This window comes from Perca fluviatilis, chromosome 14 (genome assembly GCF_010015445.1).
Source record: "Perca fluviatilis chromosome 14, GENO_Pfluv_1.0, whole genome shotgun sequence".
In the NCBI taxonomy this organism is placed as follows: Eukaryota; Metazoa; Chordata; class Actinopteri; order Perciformes; family Percidae; genus Perca; species Perca fluviatilis.
The window spans coordinates 5,840,546-5,866,325 of record NC_053125.1 but is presented as its reverse complement, the minus strand read 5'-3'; the positions used below and the strand labels follow the sequence as shown (position 1 = coordinate 5,866,325).

Here is a 25,780-nt window from a genome sequence, read left to right as displayed (position 1 = left end):
CTGATTCATCTGGTACGACTGAGGTAACAACTGGACAAACTGATGTCACTTCCACAACAGATGAAGTTGGTACTACGGATGTAACAACTGGGCAAACTATCGGCACGTCCACAACCGATCAATCTGGAACCACTGAGCTAACAAGTCAGCAAACTGATGGCACCTCTCCAACTGGTCAGACTTTTACAACAAATGGATACGCCCACAGCTGAGTCCAGTGAGACCTCCTCAACAACCGACCAAACTGATACAACTGCTGCAATGTTAACGACTGAGTCCACGAATCCCAACTGCAACTCTGACTGAGAAACTGCCACAACAGTCTCAATGTTGTCAACAGAGTCCACTGATGCAACGTCTTCCACTGACTACATCACAACCACTGAATCAACTGTAACAAAGTGAAACCACTGAGGGCAACATCCACATCTGATTCATCTGGTACGACTGAGGTAACGAACTGAGACAAACTGATGTCACTTCCACAACAGATGAAGTTGGTACTACGGATGTAACAACTGGCAACGCAAATTATCGGCACGTCCACAACCGATCAATCTGGAACCACGGAGCTAACAAGTCAGCAAACTGATGGCACCTCTCCAACTGGTCAGACTTTTACAACAAATGAATCGCCCACAGCTGAGTCCAGTGAGACCTCCTCAACAACCGACCAAACTGATACAACTGCTGCAATGTTAACGACTCCGCAAGTCTACCCCACTGCAACTTCTGACCAAACTGCCACAACAGTCTCAATGTTGTCAACAGAGTCCACTGATGCAACGTCTTCCACTACTACATCACAACCACTGAATCAACTGTGCAACAAGTGAAAGCACTGAGGGCACATCCACATCTGATTCATCTCTTTACGACTGAGGTAACAACTGGACAAACTGATGTCACTTCCACAACAGATGAAGTTGGTACTACGGATGTAACAACTGGGCAAACTATTGGCACGTCCACAAACCAATCAATCTGGAAGCACTGAGCTAACAAGTCAGCAAACTGATGGCACCTCTCCAACTGGTCAGACTTTTACAACAAATGAATCGCCCACAGCTGAGTCCAGTGAGACCTCCTCAACAACCGACCAAACTGATACAACTGCTGCAATGTTAACGACTGAGTCCACGAATCCCACTGCAACTTCTGACCAAACTGCCACAACAGTCTCAATGTTGTCAACAGAGTCCACTGATGCAACGTCTTCCACTGACTACATCACAACCACTGAATCAACGTAAACAAGTGAAACCACTGAGGGCACATCCACATCTGATTCATCTGGTACGCGACTGAGGTAACAACTGGACAAACTGATGTCACTTCCACAACAGATGAAGTTGGTACTACGGATGTAACAACTGGGCAAACTATTGGCACGTCCACAACCGATCAATCTGGAACCACTGAGCTAACAAGTCAGCAAACTGATGGCACCTCTCCAACTGGTCAGACTTTTACAACAAATGAATCGCCCACAGCTGAGTCCAGTGAGACCTCCTCAACAACCGACCAAACTGATACAACTTCTGCAATGTTAACGACTGAGTCCACGAATCCCACTGCAACTTCTGACCAAACTGCCACAACAGTCTCAATGTTGTCAACAGAGTCCACTGATGCAACGTCTTCCACTGACTACATCACAACCACTGAATCAACTGTAACAAGTGAAACCACTGAGGGCACATCACATCTGATTCATCTGGTCGACTGAGGTAACAACTGGACAAACTGATGTCACTTCCACAACAGATGAAGTTGGTACTACGGATGTAACAACTGGGCAAACTATCGGCACGTCCACAACCGATCAATCTGGAAGCACTGAGCTAACAAGTGAGCAAACTGATGGCACCTCTCCAACTGGTCAGACTTTTACAACAAATGAATCGCCCACAGCTGAGTCCAGTGAGACCTCCTCAACAACCGACCAAACTGATACAACTGCTGCAATGTTAACGACTGAGTCCACGAATCCCACTGCAACTTCTGACCAAACTGCCACAACAGTCTCAATGTTGTCAACAGAGTCCACTGATGCAACGTCTTCCACTGACTACATCACAACCACTGAATCAACTGTAACAAGTGAAACCACTGAGGGCACATCCACATCTGATTCATCTGGTACGACTGAGGTAACAACTGGACAAACTGATGTCACTTCCACAACAGATGAAGTTGGTACTACGGATGTAACAACTGGGCAAACTATTGGCACGTCCACAACCGATCAATCTGGAACCACTGAGCTAACAAGTCAGCAAACTGATGGCACCTCTCCAACTGATCAGACTTTTACAACAAAAATCGATCCACAGCTGAGTCCAGTGAGACCTCCTCAACAACCGACCAAACTGATACAACTGCTGCAATGTTAACGACTGAGTCCACGAATCCCACTGCAACTTCTGACCAAACTGCCACAACAGTCTCAATGTTGTCAACAGAGTCCACTGATGCAACGTCTTCCACGACTGACACAACCACTGAATCAACTGTAACAAGTGAAACCACTGAGGGCACATCCACATCTGATTCATCTGGTACCAATTGAGGTAACAACTGGACAAACTGATGTCACTTCCACAACAGATGAAGTTGGTACTACGGATGTAACAACTGGGCAAACTATTGGCACGTCCACAACCGATCAATCTGGAACCACTGAGCTAACAAGTCAGCAAACTGATGGCACCTCTCCAACTGGTCAGACTTTTACAACAAATGAATTCCCCCAGCTGAGGCCAGTGAGACCTCCTCAACAACCGACCAAACTGATACAACTGCTGCAATGTTAACGACTGAGTCCACGAATCCCACTGCAACTTCTGACCAAACTGCCACAACAGTCTCAATGTTGTCAACAGAGTCCACTGATGCAACGTCTTCCACTGACTACATCACAACCACTGAATCAACTGTAACAAGTGAAACCACTGAGGGCACATCCACATCTGATTCATCTGGTACGATTTAGGAGTAGTAACGTGGACAAACTGATGTCACTTCCACAACAGATGAAGTTGGTACTACGGATGTAACAACTGGGCAAACTATCGGCACGTCCACAACCGATCAATCTGGAAGCACTGAGCTAACAAGTCAGCAAACTGATGGCACCTCTCCAACTGGTCAGACTTTTACAACAAATGAATCGCCCACAGCTGAGTCCAGTGAGACCTCCTCAACAACCGACCAAACTGATACAACTGCTGCAATGTTAACGACTGAGTCCACGAATCCACTGCAACTTCTGACCAAACTGCCACAACAGTCTCAATGTTGTCAACAGAGTCCACTGATGCAACGTCTTCCACTGACTACATCACAACCACTGAATCAACTGTAACAAGTGAAACCACTGAGGGCACATCCACATCTGATTCATCTGGTACGACTGAGGTAACAACTGGACAAACTGATGTCACTTCCACAACAGATGAAGTTGGTACTACGGATGTAACAACTGGGCAAACTATTGGCACGTCCACAACCGATCAATCTGGAACCACTGAGCTAACAAGTCAGCAAACTGATGGCACCTCTCCAACTGGTCAGACTTTTACAACAAATGAATCGCCCACAGCTGAGTCCAGTGAGACCTCCTCAACAACCGACCAAACTGATACAACTGCTGCAATGTTAACGACTGAGTCCACGAATCCCACTGCAACTTCTGACCAAACTGCCACAACAGTCTCAATGTTGTCAACAGAGTCCACTGATGCAACGTCTTCCACTGACTACATCACAACCACTGAATCAACTGTAACAAGTGAAACCACTGAGGGCACATCCACATCTGATTCATCTGGTACGACTGAGGTAACAACTGGACAAACTGATGTCACTTCCACAACAGATGAAGTTGGTACTACGGATGTAACAACTGGGCAAACTATTGGCACGTCCACAACCGATCAATCTGGAACCACTGAGCTAACAAGTGAGCAAACTGATGGCACCTCTCCAACTGGTCAGATTTTTACAACAAATGAATCGCCCACAGCTGAGTCCAGTGAGACCTCCTCAACAACCGACCAAACTGATACAACTGCTGCAATGTTAACGACTGAGTCCACGAATCCCACTGCAACTTCTGACCAAACTGCCACAACAGTCTCAATGTTGTCAACAGAGTCCACTGATGCAAGCGTCTTCCACTGACTACATCACAACCACTGAATCAACTGTAACAAGTGAAACCACTGAGGGCACATCCACATCTGATTCATCTGGTACCGACTGAGGTAACAACTGGACAAACTGATGTCACTTCCACAACAGATGAAGTTGGTACTACGGATGTAACAACTGGGCAAACTATTGGCACGTCCACAACCGATCAATCTGGAAGCACTGAGCTAACAAGTCAGCAAACTGATGGCACCTCTCCAACTGGTCAGACTTTTTACAACAAATGAATCGCCCACAGCTGAGTCCAGTGAGACCTCCTCAACAACCGACCAAACTGATACAACTGCTGCAATGTTAACGACTGAGTCCACGAATCCCACTGCAACTTCTGACCAAACTGCCACAACAGTCTCAATGTTGTCAACAGAGTCCACTGATGCAACGTCTTCCACTGACTACATCACAACCACTGAATCAACTGTAAACAGCGTGAAACCACTGAGGGGCACATCCACATCTGATTCATCTGGTACGACTGAGGTAACAACTGGACAAACTGATGTCACTTCCACAACAGATGAAGTTGGTACTACGGATGTAACAACTGGGCAAACTATTCGGCACGTCCACAACCGATCAATCTCGAACGCCACTGAGCTAACAAGTCAGCAAACTGATGGCACCTCTCCAACTGGTCAGACTTTTACAACAAATGAATCGCCCACAGCTGAGTCCAGTGAGACCTCCTCAACAACCGACCAAACTGATACAACTTCTGCAATGTTAACGACTGAGTCCACGAATCCCACTGCAACTTCTGACCAAACTGCCACAACAGTCTCAATGTTGTCAACAGAGTCCACTGATGCAACGTCTTCCACTGACTACATCACAACCACTGAATCAACTGAAATAAGTGAAACCACTGAGGGCACATCACATCCGATTCATATTAAGCAGTACTGAGGTAACAACTGGACAAACTGATGTCACTTCCACAACAGATGAAGTTGGTACTACGGATGTAACAACTGGGCAAACTATCGGCACGTCCACAACCGATCAATCTGGAAGCACTGAGCTAACAAGTGAGCAAACTGATGGCACCTCTCCAACTGGTCAGACTTTTACAACAAATGAATCGCCCACAGCTGAGTCCAGTGAGACCTCCTCAACAACCGACCAAACTGATACAACTTCTGCAATGTTAACGACTGAGTCCACGAATCCCACTGCAACTTCTGACCAAACTGCCACAACAGTCTCAATGTTGTCAACAGAGTCCACTGATGCAACGTCTTCCACTGACTACATCACAACCACTGAATCAACTGTAAAATGTGAAACCACTGAGGGCACATCCACATCTGATTCATCTGGTACGTCACTGAGGTAACAACTGGACAAACTGATGTCACTTCCACAACAGATGAAGTTGGTACTACGGATGTAACAACCGGGCAAACTATGGCACGTCCACAACCGATCAATCTGGAAGCACTGAGCTAACAAGTGAGCAAACTGATGGCACCTCTCCAACTGGTCAGACTTTTACAACAAATGAATCGCCCACAGCTGAGTCCAGTGAGACCTCCTCAACAACCGACCAAACTGATACAACTGCTGCAATGTTAACGACTGAGTCCACGAATCCCACTGCAACTTCTGACCAAACTGCCACAACAGTCTCAATGTTGTCAACAGAGTCCACTGATGCAACGTCTTCCACTGACTACATCACAACCACTGAATCAACTGTAACAAGTGAAACCACTGAGGGCACATCCACATCTGATTCATCTGGTACGACTGAGGTAACAACTGGACAAACTGATGTCACTTCCACAACAGATGAAGTTGGTACTACGGATGTAACAACTGGGCAAACTATTGGCACGTCCACAACCGATCAATCTGGAAGCACTGAGCTAACAAGTCAGCAAACTGATGGCACCTCTCCAACTGGTCAGACTTTTACAACAAATGAATCGCCCACAGCTGAGTCCAGTGAGACCTCCTCAACAACCGACCAAACTGATACAACTGCTGCAATGTTAACGACTGAGTCCACGAATCCCACTGCAACTTCTGACCAAACTGCCACAACAGTCTCAATGTTGTCAACAGAGTCCACTGATGCAACGTCTTCCACTGACTACATCACAACCACTGAATCAACGTATAACAAGTGAAACCACTGAGGGCACATCCACATCTGATTCATCTGGTACGACTGAGGTAACAACTGGACAAACTGATGTCACTTCCACAACAGATGAAGTTGGTACTACGGATGTAACAACTGGGCAAACTATCGGCACGTCCACAACCGATCAATCTGGAAGCACTGAGCTAACAAGTGAGCAAACTGATGGCACCTCTCCAACTGATCAGACTTTTACAACAAATGAATCGCCCACAGCTGAGTCCAGTGAGACCTCCTCAACAACCGACCAAACTGATACAACTTCTGCAATGTTAACGACTGAGTCCACGAATCCCACTGCAACTTCTGACCAAACTGCCACAACAGTCTCAATGTTGTCAACAGAGTCCACTGATGCAACGTCTTCCACTGACTACATCACAACCACTGAATCAACTGTAACAAGTGAAACCACTGAGGGCACATCCACATCTGATTCATCTGGTACGACTGAGGTAACAACTGGACAAACTGATGTCACTTCCACAACAGATGAAGTTGGTACTACGGATGTAACAACTGGGCAAACTATTGGCACGTCCACAACCGATCAATCTGGAACCACTGAGCTAACAAGTCAGCAAACTGATGGCACCTCTCCAACTGGTCAGACTTTTACAACAAATGAATCGCCCACAGCTGAGTCCAGTGAGACCTCCTCAACAACCGACCAAACTGATACAACTGCTGCAATGTTAACGACTGAGTCTACGAATCCCACTGCAACTTCTGACCAAACTGCCACAACAGTCTCAATGTTGTCAACAGAGTCCACTGATGCAACGTCTTCCACTGACTACATCACAACCACTGAATCAACTGTAACAAGTGAAACCACTGAGGGCACATCCACATCTGATTCATCTGGTACGACTGAGGTAACAACTGGACAAACTGATGTCACTTCCACAACAGATGAAGTTGGTACTACGGATGTAACAACTGGGCAAACTATCGGCACGTCCACAACCGATCAATCTGGAAGCACTGAGCTAACAAGTCAGCAAACTGATGGCACCTCTCCAACTGGTCAGACTTTTACAACAAATGAATCGCCCACAGCTGAGTCCAGTGAGACCTCCTCAACAACCGACCAAACTGATACAACTTCTGCAATGTTAACGACTGAGTCCACGAATCCCACTGCAACTTCTGACCAAACTGCCACAACAGTCTCAATGTTGTCAACAGAGTCCACTGATGCAACGTCTTCCACTGACTACATCACAACCACTGAATCAACTGTAACAAGTGAAACCACTGAGGGCACATCCACATCTGATTCATCTGGTACGACTGAGGTAACAACTGGACAAACTGATGTCACTTCCACAACAGATGAAGTTGGTACTACGGATGTAACAACTGGGCAAACTATTGGCACGTCCAACCGATCAATCTGGAACCACTGAGCTAACAAGTCAGCAAACTGATGGCACCTCTCCAACTGGTCAGACTTTTACAACAAATGAATCGCCCACAGCTGAGTCCAGTGAGACCTCCTCAACAACCGACCAAACTGATACAACTGCTGCAATGTTAACGACTGAGTCCACGAATCCCACTGCAACTTCTGACCAAACTGCCACAACAGTCTCAATGTTGTCAACAGAGTCCACTGATGCAACGTCTTCCACTGACTACATCACAACCACTGAATCAACTGTAACAAGTGAAACCACTGAGGGCACATCCACATCTGATTCATCTGGTACCGACTGAGGTAACAACTGGACAAACTGATGTCACTTCCACAACAGATGAAGTTGGTACTACGGATGTAACAACTGGGCAAACTATTGGCACGTCCACAACCGATCAATCTGGAAGCACTGAGCTAACAAGTCAGCAAACTGATGGCACCTCTCCAACTGGTCAGACTTTTACAACAAATGAATCGCCCACAGCTGAGTCCAGTGAGACCTCCTCAACAACCGACCAAACTGATACAACTGCTGCAATGTTAACGACTGAGTCCACGAATCCCACTGCAACTTCTGACCAAACTGCCACAACAGTCTCAATGTTGTCAACAGAGTCCACTGATGCAACGTCTTCCACTGACTACATCACAACCACTGAATCAACTGTAACAAGTGAAACCAATTGAGGGCACATCCACATCCGATTCATCTGGTACGACCGAGGTAACAACTGGACAAACTGATGTCACTTCCACAACAGATGAAGTTGTTGTTACTACGGATGTAACAACTGGGCAAACTATTGGCACGTCCACAACCGATCAATCTGGAAGCACTGAGCTAACAAGTGAGCAAACTGATGGCACCTCTCCAACTGATCAGACTTTTACAACAAATGAATCTCCCACAGCTGAGTCCAGTGAGACCTCCTCAACAACCGACCAAACTGATACAACTTCTGCAATGTTAACGACTGAGTCCACGAATCCCACGAAACTTCTGACCAAACTGCCACAACAGTCTCAATGTTGTCAACAGAGTCCACTGATGCAACGTCTTCCACTGACTACATCACAACCACTGAATCAACTGTAAACAAGTGAAACCACTGAGGGCACATCCACATCTGATTCATCTGGTACCGACTGAGGTAACAACTGGACAAACTGATGTCACTACCACAACAGATGAAGTTGGTACTACGGATGTAACAACTGGGCAAACTATTGGCACGTCCACAACCGATCAATCTGGAAGCACTGAGCTAACAAGTCAGCAAACTGATGGCACCTCTCCAACTGGTCAGACTTTTACAACAAATGAATCGCCCACAGCTGAGTCCAGTGAGACCTCCTCAACAACCGACCAAACTGATACAACTGCTGCAATGTTAACGACTGAGTCCCCGAATCCACTGCAACTTCTGACCAAACTGCCACAACAGTCTCAATGTTGTCAACAGAGTCCACTGATGCAACGTCTTCCACTGACTACATCACAACCACTGAATCAACTGTAACAAGTGAAACCACTGAGGGCACATCCACATCTGATTCATCTGGTACGACTGAGGTAACAACTGGACAAACTGATGTCACTTCCACAACAGATGAAGTTGGTACTACGGATGTAACAACTGGGCAAACTATTGGCACGTCCACAACCGATCAATCTGGAACCACTGAGCTAACAAGTCAGCAAACTGATGGCACCTCTCCAACTGATCAGACTTTTACAACAAATGAATCGCCCACAGCTGAGTCCAGTGAGACCTCCTCAACAACCGACCAAACTGATACAACTGCTGCAATGTTAACGACTGAGTCCACGAATCCCACTGCAACTTCTGACCAAACTGCCACAACAGTCTCAATGTTGTCAACAGAGTCCACTGATGCAACGTCTTCCACTGACTACATCACAACCACTGAATCAACTGTAACAAGTGAAACCACTGAGGGCACATCCACATCTGATTCATCTGGTACGACTGAGGTAACAACTGGACAAACTGATGTCACTTCCACAACAGATGAAGTTGGTACTACGGATGTAACAACTGGGCAAACTATTGGCACGTCCACAACCGATCAATCTGGAACCACTGAGCTAACAAGTCAGCAAACTGATGGCACCTCTCCAACTGGTCAGACTTTTACAACAAATGAATCGCCCACAGCTGAGTCCAGTGAGACCTCCTCAACAACCGACCAAACTGATACAACTGCTGCAATGTTAACGACTGAGTCCACGAATCCCACTGCAACTTCTGACCAAACTGCCACAACAGTCTCAATGTTGTCAACAGAGTCCACTGATGCAACGTCTTCCACTGACTACATCACAACCACTGAATCAACTGTAACAAGTGAAACCACTGAGGGCACATCCACATCTGATTCATCTGGTACGACTGAGGTAACAACTGGACAAACTGATGTCACTTCCACAACAGATGAAGTTGGTACTACGGATGTAACAACTGGGCAAACTATTGGCACGTCCACAACCGATCAATCTGGAAGCACTGAGCTAACAAGTGAGCAAACTGATGGCACCTCTCCAACTGATCAGACTTTTACAACAAATGAATCGCCCACAGCTGAGTCCAGTGAGACCTCCTCAACAACCGACCAAACTGATACAACTTCTGCAATGTTAACGACTGAGTCCACGAATCCCACTGCAACTTCTGACCAAACTGCCACAACAGTCTCAATGTTGTCAACAGAGTCCACTGATGCAACGTCTTCCACTGACTACATCACAACCACTGAATCAACTGTAACAAGTGAAACCACTGAGGGCACATCCACATCTGATTCATCTGGTACGACTGAGGTAACAACTGGACAAACTGATGTCACTTCCACAACAGATGAAGTTGGTACTACGGATGTAACAACTGGGCAAACTATTGGCACGTCCACAACCGATCAATCTGGCAGCACTGAGCTAACAAGTCAGCAAACTGATGGCACCTCTCCAACTGGTCAGACTTTTACAACAAATGAATCGCCCACAGCTGAGTCCAGTGAGACCTCCTCAACAACCGACCAAACTGATACAACTGCTGCAATGTTAACGACTGAGTCCACGAATCCCACTGCAACTTCTGACCAAACTGCCACAACAGTCTCAATGTTGTCAACAGAGTCCACTGATGCAACGTCTTCCACTGACTACATCACAACCACTGAATCAACTGTAACAAGTGAAACCACTGAGGGCACATCCACATCTGATTCATCTGTGTACTACCGGGTAACAACTGGACAAACTGATGTCACTTCCACAACAGATGAAGTTGGTACTACGGATGTAACAACTGGGCAAACTATTGGCACGTCCACAACCGATCAATCTGGAAGCACTGAGCTAACAAGTGAGCAAACTGATGGCACCTCTCCAACTGATCAGACTTTTACAACAAATGAATCGCCCACAGCTCAGTCCAGTGAGACCTCCTCAACAACCGACCAAACTGATACAACTTCTGCAATGTTAACGACTGAGTCCACGAATCCCACTGCAACTTCTGACCAAACTGCCACAACAGTCTCAATGTTGTCAACAGAGTCCACTGATGCAACGTCTTCCACTGACTACATCACAACCACTGAATCAACTGTAACAAGTGAAACCACTGAGGGCACATCCACATCTGATTCATCTGGTACGACTGAGGTAACAACTGGACAAACTGATGTCACTTCCACAACAGATGAAGTTGTTAGTACGGATGTAACAACTGGGCAAACTATTGGCACGTCCACAACCGATCAATCTGGAACCACTGAGGTAACAAGTGAGCAAACTGGTGGCACGTCCACAACTCATCCATCTGGGACAACGGAGGTTACAAGTGGGCTAACTGATGGCACCTCTACAACTGACCAGACTTATATAACAGATGAATTGTCCACAGCAAAGTCCACTGACACCTCTTCAACCACCATTAAAACCTATCCATCTGCTGCAATTTTAACAACTCAGTCTACTGATGCCACCGCAACTTCTGACAAAACGGCCACAACGGTATCAATCTTATCAACTCTGTACACTGATGCAACTTCTTCCAATGACTACACCACAACCACTGAATCATCTGTAACAAGTGAACCCACTGAGGGCACATCAACATCTGATCTATCTGGTACGACTGAGGTAATAAGTGGACAAAGTCATGGCACCTCCACAACTGATGAATTTGGTACCACTGAGATTACAACTCCACCAACTGGTGGCACGTCCACATCTGATCAATTTGGAACAACTGAGGTAACAATTGGACAAACTGATGGCACTTCCACAACAGATGAAGTTGGTACTACGGATGTAACAACTGGGCATATTATTGGCACGTCCACAACTGATCAATCTGGAACCACTGATTTAACAAGTGAGCAAACTAGTGGGACTTCTACAACTGATCAATATGGGACAACTGAGGTTACAAGTGTGCAAACTGATGGCACCTCTACAACTGGTCAGACTTTTACAACAAATGAGTCCTACACAGCTGTTTCCAGTGATGCCACTTTAACAACCGACAAAACTGATACAACTGCTGCAATGTCCACTAATCCCACCACAACTTCTGACCAAACTCTCACGAATGGTGCAACTTCTTCCAATGTTTACATCACAACCACTGAATCAGCTGTACCAAGTGAAACCACAGAGGACACATCCACAACTTATCCATCCAGAACAACCGAGGTAACAAGTGGGCCGACTGAAGGCATCTCAACTCATCAATCCGATAAAACTGATTTAACAACTGTGCAACTAACCACACCATCCACTAACCCACCCACTCAGCCACCATCAACAGCCCCAACTAACCCTCCTACAAATCCAGCAACTCACCCAACCACTGAACCAACAGTTTCCACCGTGGAGCCACCAAAATGTGAGAATGGAGGAACATTCAATGGATACAACTGTACATGTCCTATTGGATTATTTGGACTTGCTTGTGAGATGGTTACTCATGTTGAGTCAGGTAAATCGTATAATTCAATCTTTGGGATTTTTCAAGTCTGTTTTAAATCTTTCAAATGTTTTGGTCTCTTTCATAATCAATTAAACGCTTGTTTCTTTTTACAGATATAATCACAAGAACGGCATTGGTTAATTTGGTGATCAACCAAGAATATAATGTAAAATATGAGGACAAAACATCACGTGAATACAAAGAATTTGTTGGGAACTTCACTAACCAGGTGAGATACAGATACAACATGCTTGTTTAAAGGGGTGATAGAATGCAAAACCGATATTACCCTGTCATAGTTGAATGTGGACAGTTCGGTGGGTAAATAGGACATACATAGAAGCTCAAAATCCCATTGACACCCCTTTACTATGAAAATCTCATATTTTGAAACTGCCGCTGAAAACGGGCGAATCCCAACAAAGCTGGAAGTTGACGTCAACCTCCCAAAAACCGAATCCTTTGTCAGCCCATGGGTGTATTAAGAGAACGGTCACGCCCCAACATTTACATAGGCTACACAACTGACCTGAGATCAGGTAGTTTTCTGAATCTAGCTAGGTCACGCAGATCTCTGCTATTCCATTACAAAATTCACTTCTGAAACTTTTTTATGCGAGAAATCAACCATATAAAGCTCAAATATGGGCCGCTTTACGAAAATGGATGGCTAATTGCAAATTTTCTCCGACTGTGTGTCGGAGTTTAGTGCCGGTGTTGGTGCTGCCTGGGTTGCTACATCGCCGCCCTGACCGCAGTGTCAGCAAGCTTGTTACGCCCGCAATCTTTTACCGCAGCCCGCAGGTTCCAGTTAATCTTATAATGGGTATGTGTGTTGAGTTATTTAAACAAACAATCGGGGAAATAAACGCCTCTTGTCCGCGAGTCTCATTGATAGAGCCGCGGTGAGATTGAGTCCATCAATGAGAGCTAGCTAGCCTCCTCCTAACACTGACATTCACAAAAATACATTCAATTGAAATCCGAAATCGGACAAGTGTTAGCTAAGCTTTGTAAGACCTTGAGGAACCTGTAATATTCATGCCGTGACGAAATTCAAACCGTAAATATACTTTAGTTATGCGAAAGTGAGCAAGCTGCGATATTTCCCCATTGTAATGAATGGGACATATAGCAAGCAGCTGCTCGTCCTACAAAGACGCCTCGCGTTCATAAAAATGCTTTAAAATCAAATCGGACACAACGGTTAGCTTTATAAGACATTGGGGAATGATGTTATATAAGTGGCGTGACGAAATTCAAACTGTAAATATAATTTAGTTATGGCAAAAGTGTAGCTAGCTAGCTGCGGTATTTCCCCATTGTAATGAATGGGACATATAGCAAGCAGCTGCTCGTCCTACAAAGACACCTCGCGTCCGTAAAAATGCCTTAAAATCAAATCGGACACAACGGTTAGCTTTATAAGACATTGGGGAATGATGTTATATAAGTGGCATGACGAAATTCAAACCGTAAATATATTAGAGTTATGCCGGCAGCTGGCCGCGGAGCCCTGTAGTGCAGTATCCACAAAGGGTGACTTTGCGCTGGGTATGGAGCCCAGCAGGCTGCCGCTTTCTCGTCAGACTGTGTGGAGCTCCTAAAGTCCGACACGTCTTACCAAATTTGCAATTAGCCCATATTTCAGCTTTATATAGTTGATTTCTCGCTTAAAAAAGTCTCAGAAGTGAATTTGGTAATGAAACATTGCAGTGTCTGGAATATGACATTCTGTCGCTTCTCTAATGTATGTGTATTGGGGATTCGCTCAACCAATCAGCGCGCGTCTCTAATGTCTGCGTATGGCAAGTCGCTCAACCAATCAGCGCGCAGCTCATCTAAATATTCATGACCATACCATATTTGGAAGAAAAGCTCTTGTTACAAATAGGGCCAAAACACAGGGATGCATAAGGGCCAGTAAAATATCAACCAGGCCATTTTCAGCCCAACCAATGTTACATTAGGAGACCATAAGGAACAGTGTGAAATACCCTATATAATCACTCTATCACCCCTTTAAAGCAATGTTCACAGTGGAAGCTATTTATGTATTGTCATTTTTGTTCTTAAAAGAATATTCTCCTCAAATTCCAATCTGAATTTCCAAGAAACAATGACTTCTATGCCATATTTCGAATATTGCCACATTTTTCCTAATCAAAAGGTTTGACATATTATGTTAAGACCATAGAGAGCACTCTCCAGTCAAGTTTAAAGTTGATATTGGTAGTAAATGTAATACCATGGTCCAGATTTCTCATTCCTAATGATCAATCTCATTAAAGTAAATCAATGCAAAGTTAAAATTAAACTGGACCGTAGTTAATAGATTTGGGGACTCATCCATGCCCTCAAGATCAAATTGCCGTCTTGCTATAGCTATATGAATTATCATTGGTGTCAGGATGGTATTGTATCCCTCTGTTCAACACCAAACATTGTTGAAAAACCACTCATGTTAAACTGGGAAAACCATCGCTGAACAGGATATGACACCACCTGTCTGCTGCGTAAAAAAATAACTATACCAACACTAGCCTGGCATTGCTCCAAAATGAGCAGTCCAGGTCAGAGGGTTATCACGTGGGGAAGGGACATCACATTTCGAAGGCACCCCACTTTTTGTGCTCGTATATCAGACCTTGTGCCTTGATCCATATATATTTTACAAAAGAATGAATTATCCTAAAATAATCATATAACCCATGGTACTACCTTTAAGACATTGTGTATTTCATTTGATCTTTTTTGCAGATGAAGAAATATTACCTGGCAAAACAGATACCAAACTTTAAAGAAGTGGTGGTAATTAGTGTCAGGTAATGTACTATTATTTTTGGAATCAAAATACTTCTTATTGAAGTAATCTCAAAGACAGATGTAATTTGATTTTGTTTGTATACCTACTTTTAACATTACACTGGTTTAAGTTACCAATCTTTTTCTTAAGAAAGTTGCTCTCCTTTTCTTTTCTCTTAGCCCTGGAAACCCTTTGGTCAGATTCTCAAATAACACTGTGGATGAGGTAAAGCAACTTACCAGTATAACAACTTTCCAGCTGTGCACTGAGTCAGAGATGAGAAAAAAACTGGTCATTCATTTCTTTGTCTTTATTTCAGATAAAATTATGGGATGAAGCCATGGCGATCTACAGTATTAAACCAAGAGCAAAAGGGTAAATAGAGAACTTTTCTTTTGCAAAATAAAATAATAGAAAATATGTATAATGAATATCAGTTATCAGAAGTACCCAATTACCAATAGAGCTAAGGTTTTACAAATACTGTATGTGCATTATCAAATCATGCAATAAAATCCAGTTGTACTACCTATTCTAATATGAAATTGCTGCAGAAAATCTAGCATAGAGAAATGTTAACCAAGAACCATGACAACACGTATCTTATAGATCATAGTGCAACAAGTAGATCCTGCTCAAAGTAGCTAAATCTGTCAATGAAAACATTTAAGTAGATATCTTAGTTACAACACGATTGAGCCAGCAAAGCAGTTTTGTGTTTATATGTGCGATATTTATTCAATTTCAAGAAATCCCACAATCTCTACAAAGCCAGCATTAGCTTAAGTTGGCTGTCTGACTAAACAGGGAGGGACTAGAAATCATCTGTTGTTTTTCTTATTTTGAGAGTGAATTGCCCCACAATATGCATACAGTTTTATTATATATTTTATTTTGGTGGTGACCATTATATCTTTTATTGAGTTGGTAAATAAATAAATACTAATACATAGTATAAATAGTCATACATAGTAATAAATAAATACTTCAGTAATGCTTACAAACCTTGTCGCAAGCGCCTTGGCCCTAGTAGCATCACTGTCGTGCCAAGAATGTCATTAAAGTGATGGTTCGGAGTAATTCACCCTAGGGTCCTTTGCACCATGACCTCGAGCCAAACACCCCCCCAGAAGCTTTTTTCACCTGGTTCTAACATTGGGAGCGTTAGCGTAGAGTAGCGTTATCCCCTGAATAGCTTAGCGCAGGGGCTAACGGACCCACGTTTGTATCTCGTAAGTTACCCCACTAATAATGCCCGAAATGATACCAAACGTCTACAAGTAGTACAAATAGGTTATGCTCTCATAAAACGATGGATTGGAAAGTTTGTAAGTACACCAGAAGTTTATGTAAATAACACTTGCCTGCTGGCTTCTGCTCTCTGCTGTTGTTCTTGCTGCTGTAAGATGAGTGCTTAGGGTCGTCTACAAATTACAACACCGAAAAGAGATGCAACAAAAATATTAATTATTTATATATTATTAATTAAATTTTTTTTTAAAGTAAGTGCTGTAGTATAACTAGCAGGATACAAGTAATAATTGAGGTAAGTTTGGAGACATTACGTTATTTAATCATTGAATTAATAAATATTTTTGTTGTAACTCTTTTCGGTGTAGTAATTTGTAGACGGCCCTAAGCACTCGTCTAACTGCAGGTAGCAGCAGCAGCAACAGAGAGCAGAAGAGAGCAGGCAAGTGTTCATAAACTTCTGGTGTACTTACAAACTTTCCAATCCATCGTTTTATGAGAGCATAACCTATTTGTACTACTTGTAGACGTTTGGTATCATTTCGGGCATTATTAGTGGGGTAACTTACAAGATACAAACGTGCGTCCGTTAGCCCCTGCGCTAAGCTATTCAGCTGATAACGCTACTCTAGCTAACTCTCCCAATGTTCGACCCAGGTGAAAAAAGCTTCTGGGGGGGTGTTTGGCTCGAGGTCATGGTGCAAAGGACCCTAGGGTGAATTACTCCGAACCATCACTTTAATTCACACCCTGTCGTGTAAAAATTTAAATTAAATGTTCTGAGTTAGCGTAATGTGTCAAAAGAGTATTTTAATCATCCTATGGGATTAACATTGGATTTGTGTTTCTATTTCAAATGCTGAATTAATCAGCTTAAGAAAACTGTAGGAACATATCTGAAAAGGCCTAGGTTGAAATTGAGGATGGATGGAATCATCAATTTTTTATTCATTTTGTTTGTCTAACAGCAGTCTCCAGCTATGGTGCCTCACCTTGGGATTTTTAACTGATTATTATTACATAGCTGAACAAATGAGGTTGTGAAAAGACAAAAGAATTTTAACAATCTCACCAATATTTCCTATTTTGAATAGCAACTTTTTTTCGTTTTTAGAACTTCTATTTAATCCGTCTCACTGAAACTGTTGTATGAATTTTTGTTTGCCTCAGGGTTAATGTCACACATTATGTGGGTCTGGAGATTCCAAATAATGCTAGTGCTGAAGAACTGTATAAGGAAGATATTGAAGCTATTAAGCAGGCTGTTGATGGCCTTCTTAGCTGCACAGGAGGTAAGACAGATGTTACATATACACACTTGGCAAAACATGAAATAAAAAAAAGTGCGGCTAAAAAGGCACTGATTATCAACAATCGTGATAAAAAATTGTCCGTACTATACTGTGCATATGGCAAAGTAATTTTTTGTCCTGTTCTTGAATTTTCAGAATGTCCTGATTTCAACGTCACCGCTCCACCCACAGTGATTACAACGGAGGCTGATTTGGGATGTCAGTATCACCACAACACGTGTGTGTGTGTGTGTGTGTGCATGTGTGTGTTTGTGTGTGTGCGTGCATGTTTGTGTTTGTTTGTTTTCTATGCAAAGTATGCAATTAGTAAACTTTTTTTTTAACAGTTTATTTTAATTCTTTGTGTCTTTGTTTATCTTCCTTCTCCTGTCATGCACCAGCGATCTGTGAAGAGTTTGTTAAATATACAGATATTGCTATATACTACCAACCTGTGCACATTGATGGAAAGATAACATGTGTGACCGCATGCCACAGTCAACATTCAAATCATAAAAGATGCTACAACAGCGGACTCTGCATAGTATACAAAGCCACTGGACCTTTTTGCAAGTAAGTAGACAATGCTGTCAGTTTGTATGCTTGTCCTTCTACAGTGCTTTTGGTTAACTTCTAAGAGCCATGATATTCATCCATCCATCCATTTTCATCCTTGGTCGGGTCGCTGGGGCAGCAGCTCTAACAGAGACCCCCAAACTTTCCTTTTCCTACCCACCAGCTCTGATTGGGAGATCCCGAGATGTTCCCAGGCCACTGTTGAGATATAATATTTCCACACAGTGCTGGGTCTTCCCCGAGGCCTCCTACCAGCTGGACATGCCTGGAACACCTCCCTAGGGAGGCGCCCAGGGGGCATCATTACCAGAGGCCCGAAACACCTCGGCTGGCTTCTTTTAACGCAAAAGAGCAGCGGCTCTAGTCCGAGTTCCTCACAGATGGCTTCTTACCCTATCTCTAAGGGAGATGCCAGCAATTTTCATGGGAAAACCCATTTTGGACGCTTGTAACCGCAATCTAGTTCTTTCAGTCATGACCATAGGTGAGGGTAGGAACAAAAATTGACCAGCAGATCGGAGCTTTGCCTTACGGCTCTGCTCTATTTTCGTCACAATGGTGCGGTAAAGCAAATGCAATACCTGCTGCTCTGATTCTCTGGCCAATCTCCCACTTCATTGTCCCCTCACTCTGAGGTACTTGAACTTCTTCACTTTGGGTAAGGACACATTCCCTACCCGGAGCATGACCTCAGATTAAGAAATGCTAATCCTCATCCCAGCCGCTTCGACTCATAATATACTTGCTTTTAACAGTGTGTACTTGTAGACAGGCAGCTGTAATGTGAGCAAGGTTGTTCACATAGTTGCTTGCGTATTTTGTGTGCATGTAGATTCATATTTCTGTCCCCGTCACTTATATAGTTCCTCGTTGATATTCTTACTAAAATCTCTAACACTATAGATTGTGGCCCGCAACATACAGCATGATTCCTCCTAACAGTTCACAGAGCAAAAGACAATCATCGGAGTTGCTGTATTAGAAGGTTAAATTAGCCTTGTAACTTAAACATTAAATACTTGAAGAGGTCGGGCTTTATATCACCCAAAAAAATTGTAAATCCACAACAACTGCTAAAAACAAGCCCACATTGGGTTTAAAGCATCCATTTCATTCAAGCCATTGCCAAATGAGTTGATGCAAAGCTAATTAAGACTATCAGCTCCACACAACTCTCTCTGTATTTCTCAGTATGACTATGTTCAGAACATGGTGTCATTCCGGCGACTCTCGTGCGCAGAAAATTGACCGAAGATAATTACCTTTTCTGAAGAGTCCATCTTTTAAATCCTCCGTGTCCCTCGCGACTCAAAGCAACTGTGTGTAGGAGGTGTGGGGGTGGTCCGAGATCACGGAAGGCTCTATAGCTTTAACTCCTGACTTATTTGTCATGACGTCCAACTTAATTTCAGTTCCCTGTTATACAGATGAATGATACTGACTGTTCAGATGAGGTTCTTTGTAATGAGAATTTAAAGAACTGCTGCTTTTTGCTGCCTCGTAGTCTCTTTAGTTTGACTTTGTTCTTCCTCCTGTTTCAGGTGTCATAACGTGGCTGAGACTTGGTACTTGAATGAGGACTGTAGCATACCTATACACAGGACTGCTTTCTATGCAGGGTTAAGTGGGACCCTTGCTTGTCTGTTAGTGATAGTGGGAGTCTTGACTGCATTCTTACTGAGGAACAAACAAAGACAAAAGAGGTAAGCTGTACACTTATATAACTGGATACTCCTCACTGTACAAAAGTAAAGCCAAAATATGCCGGGTACGGGATTGTAATTTTGGAGCCAGAGTCTACGCAGTAGTGTTCGGGCGGTGGAGCCATGGTATCGAAGTACCGCCCATACACCCACCCCCACCTTTCACAGCTGTCAATCGTGACGTTTCACCCCGTTGTTATGGCATCAAAACTAAACCAAACTTTTCGAAAAAATGAACACTTCAACAAACATCAGTCTGAAGAGCTACCTAAACCTGTTTGGCCCACTCACATCTCTATGCATATGGTCAGCACACAGAGATGTGATAGAATGCTTCTGAGCTTTAGTTTTAGTTCTTATCAGTTAACTGAACTACAACATATAAAGCCAATTCTTTAAGCATTTTAAATCCAGAATTGTTAAGATTCATGTTTAATGGCTTACGGTTAATCACTGCCTTTGCAGAGAGTGCAAAGAATGCATCAATTTTAAACAAAATTGTCCCAATTTTTTACAAACAATATCTGATCAACCTTAATACAAGACAGGAATGTGATACTGACCAAAACCTAATTTTATCAGAATACAGCATAGAGAATCTGCTTAAAAATATAGGAAATATTGGACAGGATAGAACAACACATGTCATTCTGCTATATAAAACATCACATTCATTATTAGTTTCAGTTGTTTTCCTTTTTGAAACATTTTCTATAGACTTTAAAAAAAATAAATGCAAAAAAAACAATTCCAGTGCTGGTTCCATGGTATCAGAATTTTGGATAGCCATTATGTAAATATTAATTCGTCATGTGACAAGGGTGGGGAAGATTGGCAGAACAGGCAGCCAAGTGACAGTACTTTGATACAATGGAAATCACAAATGTCCGATTGGCAGCACTTTAGCCCAATGCATTGAAGGGGGGGCACCAGGGGGGGCAATCATATTTCAGGGGGGGTGGGTGCCATCCAAGGCCCCCCTTCTAGCCCCGCCCCTGACAAGATCTATAGTGTTTATTATGGGTATTGCCTTTAATTTTGCCACTTAAATACCACAGGACCACAAGTGTTTCTTTTGTAAAGTAAATTGATAAAACCTGCTCTGCTGTGTGTGCAGGAGAAGAGACATTAAAGAGCAGCTGGTGAACCAATGGCTGAATGAGGACTTTGAGTGGCCCAGATCCAGCCATCCTGCCATTCACAATGCTGGTAATGTATTTAATTATTTATTTATTAATTAAGTATTTATTACCTAAAGTGAAGCATACAGTCTTTGTTTAGCCACTTTGTGATTTAGTTAAAATTAATGAATAAAATAAAATAGTTAAAGCACCCGATATTGTCAAAGTAAAGCAATGAAATGTATCATGATACTGGTACTTTTGTTACTGTAAATAGCAAACTCAAAAATCTGTCCCTTATGACAGAGCAAGATGTTTATTTTAAAATAAGAACATTGTGTCAGTCTGACCGGGTGCTTAAGATTTGATGTGGTTTCTGCTCCAGGGTGTGTTCCTTATGCTCTGTTGATATGCAACCCATACAAGTAAAACAACCTTTGAACGTATACATGTTCCACAAAAACAAATTCCTTCCCGAGGCTATTTTGCAGAGGCACCGTACGATTGTGATTGGTTTAAAGAAATGCCAATAAACCAGAGCACGTTTTTCTGCCATCCGACATCCAGCGACTATGACCCAGCTAATTGTCAATAAGCCTGCCCTTTTACAGGTTTGGGCTTCAGGACTTGGTGCTTTGACAACAGTTCCAGATATAATTTAAACCAGCTTCGAAGAACCAAAAGATCCAGAATCATGTCAACTTGTCGACATTGTAATCTGAATAATTTGGTTGTCCACTTATAAAGAATAGGGTCCTGACAGATACTGAAGCGTTGGTGATAATTCTCTGAGTTCATCACTATGACCGGCCCTTTTTACAGTAAACATAGCCATTTCATACATTGTTAATATAATGTAACTAATGTTAGCACAACCCTTGTGTTGTCCTTGGGTCAAATTTGACCCATTTTCAGAGTTTTTTATATCAGAAATATGGGTTTCTTTCAACAAAATTGCCCAAATTTAACATTGATGCATGGATGCACATTGTATGCAACCCATACAATAAGCAGATGAAATATATGATTACTTTAATTGTATTTTGGGTGTTTTATTCAATTTTAAAGAATTTAAAAAAAAATGTTTTAATGGTTTTCACAACAGTATATTCTGACTAAACTTTTACATAAACCAGTCTGCAATTATCCACTCAACATCCTCAGATCTTAACTACTTTTTTTTTTTAACTAAAAAAGTTTGTACAATGTCATAAAAAGTTGGTTTATTGACCATGATTCAAAAAAGCATTATAAAAAAAGTGACAAAAACATTGGGAAAAAGTCCCACAAAAAGTTCATTTTCTGTTTTAACGAAAGTTAATGGTTGATGGGAAGACAACACAAGGGTTAAAAACAAATATATGTTTTGAATCTGCTTTATACATACAGTATATATAATGGCTATTGTTAGATTTTTTTTCAGCAGGCATAACATGAAATTTAGTCTTAACCCTTGTGTTGTCTTCCCATCAACTATGCAACTTTTTTAGTTTTTCTGGGTCAAAATATGAAAATCCCTGATGTTTTTTAAGCTTTCCTCGATGTTTTTGTCACTTTTTGCCGATGTTTTTGAAGCTGTTTTCAACGTTATATTATCAAATATTTTCTTCAAATGCTATACAATTGAATTAAACTCCCAAATTTAATGAAAGTAGTGAACTTGATCATTTATTTTACGTTGTATTGAACTATGCACGTTACTTCTTTTTGACAAGATTGGTTGAAAGAAACCCATATTTCTGATATAGGAACTGAAAATGGGTCAAATTTGACCCGAGGACAACAGGAGGGATAATGTGATCGCCTAATAACCCCTGACTGTTTTGCTACCTTTAGGAGATCTCCACAACCTTGCTTACACACATGAAGACTCTGGACCGTCTTTGGATACTGACGACAGACCGCCGAGCTCATCCGCGAGTATTTACGGGCTGGACACTGAGTACCAGCTGTCAGATACACCATACAGACACAATACTCCAACTACTAATACTCTCTCATTTTCTAATGCTGGACACCCACAATCTGCCAGCCTGCCTCAACCTAAGAGAAACTTCTCACCTCAGCTGGTCAGTGCACATCTACAGAAAATCTGAAAATAGTATTATTCTATTATGAATAGCATTGCTTTCATTTCACCAACTTCACTTTTTACTATCTTTTTAGTTCAGAGGGTATGATTTTCTTTTCAATTTTCTTTCATATTTCTTCTCATTATATGCCCCAGATCTTCCCCCGTTGTCAGTGTTTTGGTTTATTTTGTAAAAAGAAAAATAAGTTTGATGAAATATTAAGAACAGAGGTAAAGATGAAACAGATACAGATAGCTTTATTTATCCCCGAAGGACAATTCCATGTCTACAGTACACCGGAACATATACACACATTCATACTGCCAGTCATTAGTGATATAGGGAGCTCAATAAAAAGGCATATGGGAAAGTGTGAGATCCAAAAGTAGACAGCAAGAAAAATAACTGAAATAAGAACTGAATGAAGACGATAAAGTACAATAAAGAGAGACCAGTTAAAACAATAAAAAAATCAATAAAGTGCAGAGTGTATTGGACATATTCCACGTGGCTCCGTCCGGTGCTTAGCACTGCCCAAGATGATTGTGATAGGTTTAAAGAAATGCCAATAAACCAGAGCACATTTTTCTCCCATCCAGGAATGCTGTGTGGACTAACCAGACCTTCCTCCGCAGCACTGTGGAGGAAGGTCTGGCAAAGCGAGACTATCATTGTAGTGTTAATTGTAAAAAAAAACATATTTTTTTTGCTTAGTTTACTTACTTTGATTCTATCATTGATCGTAATATGTCATGTTAACATTTATGTAATTCCTTTGTTTCATTCTTTCCTTTCTCTTTTGTTTTTTTTCTGTCCACAGTTGAGGATCAGCAGGCCTCAGATAAAGACATCGTGGGATGCCTGAGCCCTAAGTCTGCATCATTATGGACAAAGTCTCCGTTCGTCTGTCAAACTGTTGACTCTGACACTTGCTCTTAAATATTTTTTTATGGCTTTCTGAATATAATATATACATATCTATACGTACTGCTTTTAGGGGTTTGATTTATTTATTTATTTATTTATTTGTGTATTTTAAAATGGCAACAGGGTAAATGCGTATTTTCTGTCTTCCTCATGAGGAATTCTAAGTAATGACAACAAAACTGTCGGCGTGTCCACATGATACATGTCATCCGTGTGACCGGTGCTGTCTTGCAAAACATTTAAGATTTTGACTCTGGGACACCTTATTGACTGCCTGGGCAATGCCATATTACCTATTGATTAGATTAGATTAGATTAGATTCAACTTTATTGTCATTGTGCAGAGTACAAGTACAAAGATGAAATGCAGTTTGCGTCCAACCAGAAGTGCAATAAAGCAGAAAAATGCAATGTGATATACAAAGTATAGACAGATGGTGCATAAGCAGGACAAGAAATATATTGCAGTGTTATAAGAGCAGAATAAATATGGCTATGTAATATGAACAGTGTATGAACAACATGTATGGATATGTGCAATGTAGTAGCAGTAACATTATACTAGTAGTAAGAATAATATAGATATATGCAGTGTATTAGCAGAATATATAATTAGAAAAACTGAATAAATATGGATATTCGGTATGAATTCCGTTAGGCTGTTAAATGTTGCTGACGGCAGCCACCCGTAACATTCAGAGCTTGTAATCCTGGGGAAGCATAATGCTTTGATTTATGTACTTATTACTTTACTTAAATTGGTTTATGGTTGTATATTTATTTAATAGAACTTAATTTTGGTGGCCTGTGTGTGCTTTGCTGCTCTTGCCTGGGTTCGCCAATTTGTTGACTACAGACATGTTGATGGATTGAATGACTGCGAATGATTGCAAATCTAAGGGCTTCTGTTGTTAAGATATGATTTTGCACTATCAATGTGGTTTTAGCCTATTTTTGCACTATGTAAATAAAAAGTTCCTTGACTGACAAGGCTCTGTGAGTTTCTTTCCATGGGAGTTGTTCACAGAGGTCAGATTTTATGTTCGGGTTAGGATAGCAAAGATGCACATTATCTGTAGGTCAAACTGTTCCTTAAAGTAATGATCTCAAAGGTTTCCATATCTATCACCTAGTCTATAGCGACGGTGATTCATTTACGGGATCGTTCGGGTGCCGCCAGAAATTCTGCCTCACACATTACAATATTGCACTATTATGCTACTCGCACACTGGTTACTTCATATTTAA

At 42.2% G+C, this 25,780-nt stretch overlaps 1 protein-coding gene across 2 annotated transcripts; it reads left to right on the top strand.

Moving 5' to 3' along the window:
• Positions 1-575: 575 nt before the first annotated feature.
• On the top strand, positions 576-24,909 carry LOC120573667 (mucin-3B-like). 2 transcript variants are annotated; one of them, XM_039823561.1, is made up of 13 exons: positions 576-674; positions 11,266-12,793; positions 12,898-13,013; positions 15,545-15,609; positions 15,770-15,815; positions 15,910-15,965; positions 18,012-18,133; positions 18,290-18,352; positions 18,535-18,706; positions 20,251-20,412; positions 21,530-21,621; positions 23,370-23,602; positions 24,426-24,909. In XM_039823561.1, exons 2-13 carry the CDS (start codon positions 11,287-11,289, stop codon positions 24,468-24,470), a joined length of 2,679 nt encoding a protein of 892 aa, XP_039679495.1. In that variant the 5' UTR covers positions 576-674; positions 11,266-11,286; the 3' UTR covers positions 24,471-24,909. The 2 variants fall into 2 exon arrangements, with proteins under 2 accessions (XP_039679495.1, XP_039679494.1); XM_039823560.1 differs by lacking the exon at positions 576-674 and having other exon boundaries at positions 11,056-12,793.
• Positions 24,910-25,780: the final 871 nt, after the last annotated feature.